Genomic DNA, 12,463 nt, shown 5'->3' with positions numbered 1-12,463 from the left:
ACCTTTTTGGTGCTGTGTAGAACACTTTTCAGAAAGGTTCTATATAGAACCACATACAGCACGTTCATCATTAATCATGCAAATGGTTCTTTGAAGGTGCATGGTTCCATATAGAACCATTTTCTTTACTAAAGAACCCTTGAAGAACCATTTTTTTCAGAGTGTAGGTGATAAGCCTATAGATGGGCCCAAGGCTTCTGTATCAGTATCAGTAAACACACTGTTGTCCTGCCGTCTCTAGTGTTTATCCAGTCAATTAGCAGGAGGTTTCGGTGCTGAAGTGTCTACTACTGTTTCCACCCTCTGGTGATCTTATCTCTATAGTCAGAGTGGCAGGAGGCTGTTTGTTTTGACACGCCAGGACAGTTGCAATCCATCTCCTGCAATAAAAGGTCAAAACACCAGTATAATCTGGCCCACACACCCACAAATGCTTTGGAAAGGAGGGTGTATAGTTAAGAGGCAAGAAGAGGATCTATTAAAAGCAAGTGTCTTCAAGCATCCCTTTCCTGTAAGCACTCCTTCCTACTCCCGTCATTGCTGTTGCTTATTTTGGTCCGGACCTCACTGAAGCATTACAATGCAAGATGCGTCCATCCATGAGGTCATCACTGTCCACTTATCAACAAAACAGTGTCTGGTCCAAGAAGAAAATGACAGAAGAGCACTGAGGAGAAGAACCACAAGAAAACTTTGTACTAATGGAAGTGATCACAAAAGAAGCAATCAATTATAGATTGATTGAATTATAGATTATAGACAAATTATAGACACTCTTAAAAAGATACATTTTTTTGGATCGATTGAATTCAATCACAGGATTCATGAACCAGCCATTCAGAAGCCTGAAGGCCCAAACAGAAGACAGGACATCCTGGAGGACACTATCCATACATTCACCAGGAGTCAGAAACAACTTGACAGGACTTCAAATCATGCAAATCATGTAAACCCTATATTTTACTGAACATTGTACAAAGACAACGTATCGAATGTTGAAAGTGAGAAATTTTATTGCATTTTGAAAAAAAAAAAATAATGCCAATTTTAAATTTGATGCCAGCAACATGGTTAAAAAAAGTTGGGACAGGGGCAACAAAAGACTGGTAAAGTTTAAGTCTAATGCTAAAAAAAAACACCTGATGGAGCATCTCACAACTAATTAGGTTAACTGGCAACAGGTCAGTAACATGATTGGACATAAAAAGAGCATCCCAGAGAGGCTTTCGGAAGTAAAGAAAGAGGGGTTCACCACTCTGTAAAAATCTTCTAGGGTACATAATATCATTAAAAGATTCAAAGGATCTATAGAAATCTCTGTATGCAAGGAACAAGTCCGAAAACCAGTATTAGCTGGTTGTGATCTTCAGGCCATTAAAAACAGACATGATTCTGTACTGGAAATCACTGCATGGGTTCAGAAACACTTCTGAAAACCATTGTCTGTGAACACAGATTGATGCTACATCCACAAATGCAAGTTAAAACTCTACAATGCAAAGACGAAACTGTACACAAACAGGATCCAGAAACACTGCCGCCTTCTCTGGGCCCAAGCTCATTAAGATGTACTGAGGCGAAGTAGAAAAGTGTACTGTGGTCAAACAAACCAAAAATTTAAGTTCGTTTTGGAAGTCATTGATGCTGCATCCTTGGCTTCAAGAGGAGAGGGGCCATCCGGCTTGTTATCAGTGCACAGTTCAAAAGCCAGCATCCGGATGGTATGGGGTTGCATTAGTGCACATGGCATGAATGACTTTAAAATCTGTGAAGGCACCATTAATGCTTAATGATATATGCAGGTTTTGAAGCAACATATGCTGCCATCTAGACAACGTCTTTTTCAGGGAAGGCCTTGCTTATTTCAGTAAGACAATGTCAAAGAGTCCGGGTGCTAAACTGGCCTCCCTGCAGTCCAGACCTGTCGCCCATTGAAAACATCTGGTGCATTATGAAATGAAAAATACGACAAAGGAGTGAACTGTTGAGCAGCTGAAATCCTATATCAAGTAAGAACAGGAAAACATTTCACAACATTTCAAAACTACAGCCGTGTCTCCTCAGTTCCCAAACACTTTTGGGATTTGTGAAAAGAAGAGGTGTTGAAACACAGTGGTAAACAGGCCCCTGTCCCAACTTTTTTGGAACGTGTTGCTGGCCTCAAATTCAAAATGGCACATATTTAAAAAAAAAAACAATAAAATTTCTCAGTTTCAACATTTGATTAGTTGTCTTTGTGCTATTATCAATTGAATATAGGGTTTACATGATTTGCACATCATTGCATTGTTTACATTTTGCACAGCATCCCAACGTTTTGGAAACAGGGTTGTTTTCCTACAGCAGTCTTGCAATGATAAATATTAGATGCTTTTATTTTCTCAGCTGAGAGAAGAATAGCACATGGCATGCAAAATAACAAAATTGTACCTTAGAGTACTGAACAAAAGAGACGCCACTATTTCATTTATTTTATTTCCAGTTATTTTTAACTTCAGGAAAAAAAAGAAAACATATTGAACAAAACCTTGCACATAAGCCTCAACAAACTAAATGTAATGGCAAATGTTTTAGTATTCAGTGTGTCCACTCTTTAGTATTTACAACTTCCCTTCTTTTCAGGAGACTCGCTTTTAGTTTCTCAAAGAAATCTGCAGACACATCTCCAAAGTTCAGTCTTAGAAGCTGGTTGTACTTTTGGCTTCTCACTATCCATGGAATCCTAAACACATTCATGCTTCTTTTCCTCAGTACTGGCTTCTGTACTGCACATCCTTTCAGACCCACAGAGTTGAGTCAAGGCCGTAAGCACAGCTTCACAGAACCCTGAACACAGACAAAACCAAATACGAAATCCTTTTCCATCACAGACACACGGGGGGATCCGGTGTGCTCTTTCCAGTTTTAGAACTGTGAGTAATATTGCCACCTGGCACTGCTCTGGATGAAGAAGGAGGAGATGAGGTAGAGTATATAACGGCGAGTCCCTCTGACCTCCTACCTCCCCAGTAGGTCTTGAGGACCCCCTAACTGTTTGCTTCTGCTTGCTCCCCTTTTTGCTGAATAATCAAACCGCCATGGCAACAGACAAGCAGGACGCAGACGCAACACTGAAAGCAGCCAGTCCAGGACCAGGACCTGCTCCGGTTGCTGCATCCCCAGCACCCTCACCAGCACCATCCTCGGCTCCAGCGCCACCAGCTAAATCTCCTGTACCTCCCAGCAAGGCTCCCGCACCTCCGAAGCCAGAAATCAAAATAGATCCTGCGCTCTTGGTGAGTTTAGCAGTGCATGTGAATTATTGGGGTGCACCTGATATCCATCCATACTTCCAATAAGATGGCATGTTTTCGACTGTTATTAATGGTTATTGATATGGTCAGGGCAAGGTGACCTTTCATAACATTGCAACATCTTCATCTTTTAGCATGTGTTTGTTGCTGTCATATAAAAACCTGCATGTATTCCCAACAGTGCATCCTGGTGTGTGTATATATATATATATATATATATATATATATATATATATATATATATATATATATATATATATAAACTTGAAATTGGCCTAAAGTACTTAGAATAAAGTCATTAAAATCTCTTTGTTTACATTGTTAAGAAATGTTTTTCTCTTCTAAAGTGACCATGTTTGAGATACAACGTTTTGTTCCAAAGGTCACAGTTTTTGTTATTTTATATACAATAATAAGTTACACAATGGCATTAAATGATAAATAATGGACTGCAGGATCATTTCTTGCTATAAGCAGTGGCTTAGGACCCCTGAACAGTCAGCAACCGCATTAGCATGTGGTCTTCATTTATTTGATCTTATTTTCTTATTTTTCCATACAGAATTAGTAGGTTCAGTTGATCTTATATGTAGTTACTTTTTGTTTTTTGCTTCATTAATTTGAAGTTTTTTAAATATTATTAATCATTACTAGTTTTCTGATCCTATTAATAAGCATTTTCCATGCTTGCCTAGAAAACAATATGATAAGGGCCGAAAGGTGGGGGTGGCGGGGTGGTTGTTGCTGTTGGTCATTGCAGAAACAGCCCTCATGTCCCGTAATTATCTACTTACATTCATTCTTTTAGTTAAGATATCTGCCTTGAGATTTGATCTCCAATATTATATATAATATTAGAACTCACTTCTCATTGTTTAACAGCGTTCTCAGTCAGTTTAGAGCCTTCTACGACTGTGTTTATCATTCCGGACACATTCCTTCATTTTTATTTACTGTCCTGCTGATTATCTGAAACACGTGGAGTTGTGAATATTACAATAATTTTATACAGTTATCCACAATCAAATTTTATGTTGTTGAAAGCAGCCATTGTAATGCAACTGTAATGTATGCGTATTTAATTATACTGTTGACAGTTTATTTTAAAAAAGAAGAAAATGTGGCTTCTTTAAGGTTGAAATCAGATAATGTTTCATTTTGAATATGGTCATGTTTCTGTAGTAAAGCCAATAGATTTGAAGTAAATACTCAGCACATGTATCTATGATGCCAGGGTAATGCCCATCTAATTCTAATGGGTTATACCTCAAATGGTTATTTATCCAGTATGATTCGTTTAAAAAATGAAGAGTAGATCAGTTAAAATGAGAATCAGACGCAGATCCAGCCCATCAGATCTGAATTGACATGCAGTTGACGGGTAATTCATTGCCTGAGCACGTACAGTATGTGTCACTCCATTACTGGACCGTGTAGGCATTCGTAATATGGACGCCCAGTATTTCTGCTACTGTGCTTCAAGTACCTCCCAGCTCATTGTTCTCAATTTAGCCCCTCATGCCCCCTGGGGTAAGCAAGGTAGGTGATACAGTATCCCGCACAGAGCCTGAGAGTGAGGGAATGTAGGAGCTGGTGCCAAGCCTGGGGGGAGGGTGAGGGAGGGGGGGGCACGGCCCACCAGCTTCCAGACCGTGACCTTCACGCGTGATGCCAACATCTGCACTGTCTGAGTGCTGTGTTGGGCTTCAGGGGTGAGGGAGGATGGGAATGACGGGATTGTGTATCTCACTCGTGCCATGTGTTAGTATTGTATAGCGGGGTAATCAGGCCGTGGATGCCGCTGTGGATTTTTAGCTCGCCCTGTTGCTAAACTCATTTGTAGAAGTGGTGCTGGTGTAACGTGAATCTCTCTCTCTCTTTGTTGCAGCGGGAGTTCAGCACCAACCAAATTGAAGGTGAGTAGAAGTTAATCCAAGAGCTATCTGGTGGTTTTCTATGGAGAATAAACGAGATGTAGTAAACAAAACTGCCAATTCTCATATACGTTACTTGTCATCGTATATTTCCTTTTTCTACATTCTACACGTTGTTAAGACTGCTGCTCGGTGCTGCGTCACACTGAGCAAACGTTCTGGCCCGTTAGAATAACCACGCCCAGCCGCCCAGCCTTCATACTTACACCACCACTCTAACAGACTCTGACAGACAGGACAGTGTAAAAAAGCGATGTAATGTAGCGATGAATGCTGCATTCCTGTTTAAGTGACTCTGCAGACTATGATGGTAACCGATTCAAGGGCAAATTGGTCGATATTGGACACACAGCTAACAGGCTTACAAGTTTTAAATGTTATGTTTTTGCAGCACAGCTGTGCTAGACCGGGCTCTGGAAGGATGCTGGAGGCAGGGTTCAGGGTTACAGCAGCCACTATGCTTTTATTTCCACGCCCATCACAAACAAAGCAAACAAAACCAAAACCTATGCTGGCTAATTTTCAGGACAAGACTTTTCAGGCCTTTTTCTCCAAAACCAAGCTTTTCGGTTCTTTAGTCTTCGGTTGGCTGCTCATCCCTCTCTTTCACTGTTCCTCCTCTGCTCTTTTTAAATGCATCTGAGCACCTGAACCAAGAGAGAAAGAGAGCTCATCGCTCTGCCTCCCATCACCACCCCTGCTCCACATCTCGGCCTCCTGGTTCAAACGTAAGATGTAGTCTAGCAGCCTTGATGCAGAACAGGAGGCAGGGCGTAGGCGGCGGAGCTCAGGACTTGTGTCCCACCTCTGTCATCGTAGCCCTCACCCCCTCTCTGGTGGCTAACGCCCTCCCCCCACCATCACTCGTGTCCCTCGGCGTTGTTCAGGATTCTGGCCTGGCCTTCCCGCCGGCTCTTGCGGCTGTCATCGGGGCCAGGGGGATGTTTGCATGGCACAGTTTTGTATGCGAGTTTATTACTTGAACAAGAATATGTTACTTCAAATGTCAGTGTTTAAGCTAGAGACCTGCTATAAAATGCAAATCTACACCCTTAACTTTGTGGTAACATAACATTGGAAATCCCATTAGGGTGCTTGCAAACTAGCATTGTTTTAGTGGTGGCAAACAAAACGTGAACACGGGGTCTCACCACCACCATGCATGCAGAGTATTCCTGAAACAGCCACTCAAGTGAGATCTGACTGGGCATCGTAGATGATATATTAGTTCAATTCATGCAAATAATCAATCTTTTCTTGTCTACACAGACTTCAAAGAGGCTTTCATGCTGTTTACTAAGAGTTCTGCAGGGGAGATCTCGTTTGGTCAGTGCGGGGATGTGATGAGGGCCCTGGGTCAGAACCCAACCAACGCGCAGGTGCTGGAAGTGCTGGGCATGCCGAAACCTGAGGGTAAGTCCAAATTGAATTGACAAATAAATAAAGGTAGAGGAGATCAAAGCTGACTTAAAAAGAGATCATGGAGAGATCAGAAATTCTGTATCAAGCAAAAGTGCCTTTACCCGCCTCATAATTAGAACCTGCCTCCTGAGACAATTAAAAAGTGTCGTCTTACATTAATTTTAGTAATTCTAGTGTTTTGTAGAAATATGTGCATCATTTTTTTCAGTATTTAGTGTGTCCATATTTTGCCTTTATTTCAGCTTCCATTCTTTTCAGGAGACTCACTTTCTGTTTCTCAAAGAATCTGCAGACACACCTCCAAAGTTCAGTCTTAGAAGTTGGTTTGGCATCAACACGTTCAGTGATGTTGAGGTCTGGACTCTGGGGTGGTCCTTTCAGACCCATATCGTAGAGTTGTTTTCTCACAGTGGAAGAGATTTTCTCCTCTTTCTCGAAGATGAAAGCTTTAAGTGCTGTTTATCTGATGATGACAGTGTTGGTGTCTACCAGGTTTTCCAGGTGGTTGTTAGGAGGCAGATTTTCTCTGTAGCTTTTAACTCTGTAGCTTTTTCAGCAAGTTTTTGATCCCCATTTTTGGAAACTCCTGTTTTTTCACCTATTCTCACTTTTACTTTCTCCTTCCTTATTCAAGTGAATTATCTTATATCCTTCCTATCTCCCACCTAAGCCCACCGCAACAGCAAGAGCGGCCTTGAACACACCCGCAAACCTGAGGCGTAATTAGTGAGTTGTCCCCTCCTATTGTGAATGTACAGTTAGGTATCTGAGCCAAATGTGCCCTTGCCATGCCCTTAAAAGTCATGCAGATCAATAGTAGCTCCACAAGCACTGCAGGCAACAATGCATGTGTCCGAGACGCAGCCTAAAATTTTCCTGCTGCCCCAAGGAGACGTTAGCACTCGTCTGTCAGAGCTTCGTTTTATGAGCATTAGCGAGGTGTTTGGCTAAGCCACAGATGCAAGAGGCTGTCAACATCACCTCGAGCCGCCCATCCGCAAGATCCTCAGTGATGACATGCCGCTAAGCCTGGACATACAGTTCAATAAATCACAGCACTGCTCCAGCTTCAGACAATGGAACGTGCCAGGACCGCCATTAACATCAAAGTCTAGGAAGGCATTTCTTGTATGTACATGGAAACAATAGGTAGCAACTAAATATAACATCTATTGTTTGTGGGCTTTAAAAAATAAGGTGTTATGTCTTGTGTTGCATTAAACATACATAGCTCTTGTGCATGCTTTACAAGTTTGGACCTAGCTTAGCTTGTAGAGCATTCATATCCATCTATTAAGGCAAGCCTATTAGACTGTAGGCTCCGCAGAGTAAAATATATCTGTTATGCTCTATTATACCCTGCCAATGTATATATATATATATATATATATATGTGCTAATGTCATTGCATGAGGCTGTAGCCCAGGAGTCGGCACCATGCGGCTCTTTAACTGCCCTGTTGTGGCTCCACAGCAGAATCAGATTTGTAGGTAAAAATAAAATAATCCTCCTTTACAGTAAAATAAAGCTCTGCTGATCGTTCAACACAGTTTAACAATAAATGGTCTTAGACTCTGGAGTTAATGTAGAACTGCTAATTCACCCTTTAACCCTGAAGATCAGCGCAGACTGCTGGTCACCATAGCAACACAGACAGCCTCGCCTAGCTAGTAGCTAACGAAACGCCAAAGAGAGAGATTTAAGGCGAACACTGATAATTTAGAGACAAAAGAACTTATTTGCATTTATAATCACTCTAGCTGGTTTCCAGGCAGCTTCTTATTCGCCAGCTTCCCCACCTTAAATGGTGCAGCAGTTACATTTTGGAGCCTGAGGCACCATTTAAGGTGGAACGTGAAAATTCAAACAAGAATCGGGTGAATGAGAAGCGAATTCAGCCTCGTAAAAAATTTTCAAGAAACTGTTCTACTTTTGAGAAAAAGTTTCCTGCCAGAGATGTGAAAAAAAGCGGCAATAGCTGAGCTAAAGCTTAACGCAGAGCAAAGTAAGCCTGTGTTTTAGTTCATATCATATTATAGCCTATACTAGCACATTAGCACATATTGAGACATATTTACTGCCAAGATGGTAAAATGTTCCCTCAATAAAATGGACATAAAATGTTGTGGCTCCCAAGGCGGATTGACTTTTGTTGAACAGACAAAATTTCTATTCTTAACATCTGGGTTGCGAGCCCTATTGTAGCCTATTCCTGACAGCTGTACAGTCATCACCTTACCTATTCCAACACTCTTGCCCTGCGGTAATATCATCATATTCTGGCAATCAACCAGAATACTGGATACACATAAACACAACAAACACTGCAACGTCCCTTTTACTATAAAGACTTTAAAGCATGCATGTGCTGACCACAGGCAGATTTGCCCAAAGAAGACAACATAACTAAGTTGAAATCAGACAGCTGAGACGTAAAAAGACAAGGAAAAACAACGCAAACTTACAACCTACACATAATCATCAAAGCCAAAAGCATATTGTCATGGTGAGCATGAAAGAATTATGGTGCATTCATGTCTTACCTTTGATCCATTGATATAACATTAGATGTTTGACAGTTTCATAAAGCCATTTCAGCCTCAAAATTCACAAAACTGATCATGACAATGTTTTTTTTTTGTCTTTGGACACTGGCACTTGTCCCCAGGTACATTTTTCAACCACAACTGGAGCTTGAAATTCAAACACTGGCGCACTGATAATGAACTGAAGAGGCAATGGCGGATAGCAACAGTTGCTGTGCTTGGAGGGTTGAGAAAATAAGACGGAGCTTAGCGAAGAAAATTTGGCTTCATAAATGTTGGCATTGGTGGGCCTGATCGTGGCTATGCCCCTGAAGTTAAATGGTTCATTGTAGATAAAATAACCGACTTGGATTCTTTTACAGTGGTGGTGATAGGAACCAGGGGTCACTATGTCCACAACACAAATATAGACATTTTATTTACTATCAAAACCACCAGTGAACCTACACGAGTCTTCTGAGTTTATATGGAATGTTGATGATGGTAAAATAGTGGAAAATCTGAACAAAATAAGTGTTTAGGGACTTTTTTGTCTCACAACATTCATGTACCTTTCTGCCATGAATGGCCAAATGCCCCAAACCTTCTCAAAACTATCGTGAAAAATGTCTCATAACCATTTCATGTAATAACTTTCTGTGACGGAGCTTTTAGCAGCGTTAAACTCTTCAGACATCTTGTTCCTATCACCACCATTGTGGACCATTCTGACTTGTCACATTTCCCTATAATCTCTCTGAGTTTTGTCCAGCTTTTGTCCATTTTTTGTTCACATTTTGGCTGATCGGCTGCATTTTGGTTAGGAGAAAAACTGTCCATTTGACTTTTTTTGCTGAACTGTACAGTTAAATGAATAACTGAAGCACTTACAGGCTAATGTTTAGTACTGCTATAGCAATGCCCTCACTATGAGCAGTCCATTAGTGAATTCAGAGCTTATCCTGTTATGACTATTGGATTGTTGTCCGTGTGAGTGCTTGGACAATTCCCAGTTGGGGCTATAAGAGCGATAAGCAGGCCCCAGCTGAGCCACGTCTGCAGTTCACACCATTTAAAAAAGCTATTTGATCGTCTTGCTTGGTCCTTTGAAAGTGAAGCCCAGTTGTATGGGTGGGTATATGGTTCACTCTGATCTCATGGCTCCTGTGTTTGTTCTTGTGGTGCAGACATGGACTCCAAGATGATGAACTTTGAGACATTTCTGTCCAAGTTTCACAAAATCTCACAGACTGTAGAGAAGGGCACGTACGAGGACTTTGTGGAGGGGCTTCGTGTCTTCGACAAGCAAGGCGACGGAACAGTGATGGGTGCTGAACTCCGCCACGTTCTCGCTACACTCGGTACAAAACGCCTCCACATCCTCCAGCATGTCCTCTACAGGAAACTTAAATATGTTTTTTTTTTCCTGCACAGTTTAAAGCGCAGTTTCTATTTATTTACTGAGTTTAACATATTGGGAAAAAAGTGTAGTTATGTTATAACTAAAGTGTGGGGGGAGGAACATGCCTGAAACCCCTCCTTCTTCCAATCTAATGCTCTATAAATTCACATCCTCACCTTCCTTTTCCATGACGAAGGGTTTGCAATTCCCACCACCACCCCCCCACCTCCCCTGTTCCTCAGTCCTACATCAGTCCTACTACAGCTATGAGGGGATCTGGCCTTCTAGCTACAGGCAGAAGCTGCCCAGAACTCCAGCCCAAGTTATCAGAGTTCTCCCCCTCCCTCAATCAGTCTTCCCTCATACTACCACCACCATGTTGAAAGCATAGTCTGCCGGAACTTTTGCACACATTTTATGTTTTATTTTTCTCCAGTATGTTACATTCAGCAAATAAATAGTAATTGTAAACTAGTTCTACTCTCCTCTGGTGACAAAATCTCTCTCCCATTGTCTCCATGTGTGTTTCTCCTGGCAGGTGAGAGACTGAGCATTGGAGAAGTGGAGCAGGTCATGGTGGGACAGGAGGACATGAATGGCTGCATCAACTATGAAGGTATCATCAGTGTATTCTCCACGTTCAAAACGCATCAGAGCAAATTGTTATTATTTCAAACAGTACGTTCACATGCATTTTCATTTTCTCTCCCAGATTTTGTTAAACATATCATGACAGGATGAATGAGTGATTCAGGTAAATTCACCTCAAACACTTTCATTAAAGCTCCCACTTTAAGAACCTTTTCAAGCGCTAGGTTGTAAATTTTTGCCTTTTGAGTTCTGCGCAAAATGAGTTGTCAACACCAAAACATTTGGTAATATTAAGATCTAAGGTCAGTCAAAGCAAAAGGATCATAGTCTAAAGTCCAGAATGAGCTAAAAGTCACAAATGTGTTTGAACCAATTCAGTAGAAAGATCCATACAGACATTTATGAATGCCTATGTAGACGACTGCAGGCAGTGTTATGGGGAGAATGGGGTTGGGTGGCACCATAGGGGGACAGTCATTTTGTCATTTTAGTGTGTAGAATCTATTCGTAGACTCACAATTGATTCACTAAACACTGAATCAGTTCTCTGCGTTCCAGATTCCTGAGAGTACCGACAGCAGCTGCCTGTGAACGAGTGTGACTGTCATCCAGTGCCACGGATTTACTGAAGCTTCACAAATCTAATCAGTTCTGGGTAATCAGCGGATGCCCTAGATGTCTCGGCCCTTACTGAGTTGTTAAATGTCAATGATTCAAATGTAGAATTAGAATTAAAATTCACTTTGTTTTTAAACTCCGACTGACTTTTTATTTGAACTAAATAGACATGTTTTCAGCAAAAATCTAAGCCCTGAAGTTAAAGGTCTGTATGTGGGTCCAAACTTCACATCCCACTCTCAAAACAGCAGAACTTACATAATAGTTTCATCATAGTTACTGAATAATTCATGGTAGATACAGAATAATAGGCCTTAAAGTGGTAGTTTGGCTACATTTTCCCTCTTTAGCCTGAATGTAATCAGCCAAGATGTGTTTGGTGTCTCAAGTTTGCTTATTATTTTTGCACTTGAGCTATGAGGCTAATGTAGCGAGCAATGAAATTTTATACTCCACCAATTAGCATTGAGCACTCTGCCTATGCAAATCATCACATGCTCCCCTCAAAGCTGTTAAATGGGAATTTTAAATGTCTGCATAATTAAGTGGTTAAGATGTAAACAGAGAGGTTCAGAGTGGTTTGGTGTGAAACGCTCTGTTCTAGAGAAACGTATCCGAGTCAGAACTGTTCACAGTGGTGGTGATAGGAACCAGACGTCCACCTCTAAAAGCTCCCTC

At 41.3% G+C, this 12,463-nt stretch overlaps 1 protein-coding gene across 1 annotated transcript; it reads left to right on the top strand.

The window, feature by feature from the left end:
• The first annotated feature begins 2,997 nt into the window (after positions 1 to 2,997).
• Positions 2,998 to 11,917, top strand: zgc:163073 (uncharacterized protein LOC100037358 homolog). The gene is made up of 7 exons (XM_036571785.1): positions 2,998 to 3,275; positions 5,182 to 5,209; positions 6,497 to 6,640; positions 10,362 to 10,535; positions 11,115 to 11,192; positions 11,289 to 11,330; positions 11,726 to 11,917. The coding sequence occupies exons 1-6, from the start codon at positions 3,078 to 3,080 to the stop codon at positions 11,315 to 11,317; spliced, it is 651 nt and encodes a 216-aa protein (XP_036427678.1). The 5' UTR covers positions 2,998 to 3,077; the 3' UTR covers positions 11,318 to 11,330; positions 11,726 to 11,917.
• Positions 11,918 to 12,463: the final 546 nt, after the last annotated feature.

The sequence above is a fragment of the Colossoma macropomum genome, unplaced genomic scaffold (assembly GCF_904425465.1).
Source record: "Colossoma macropomum unplaced genomic scaffold, Colossoma_macropomum, whole genome shotgun sequence".
Taxonomy (NCBI): domain Eukaryota; kingdom Metazoa; phylum Chordata; class Actinopteri; order Characiformes; family Serrasalmidae; genus Colossoma; species Colossoma macropomum.
The sequence above is the reverse complement of the archived record's forward strand: the minus strand, read 5'-3'. Positions and strand labels throughout refer to the sequence as shown.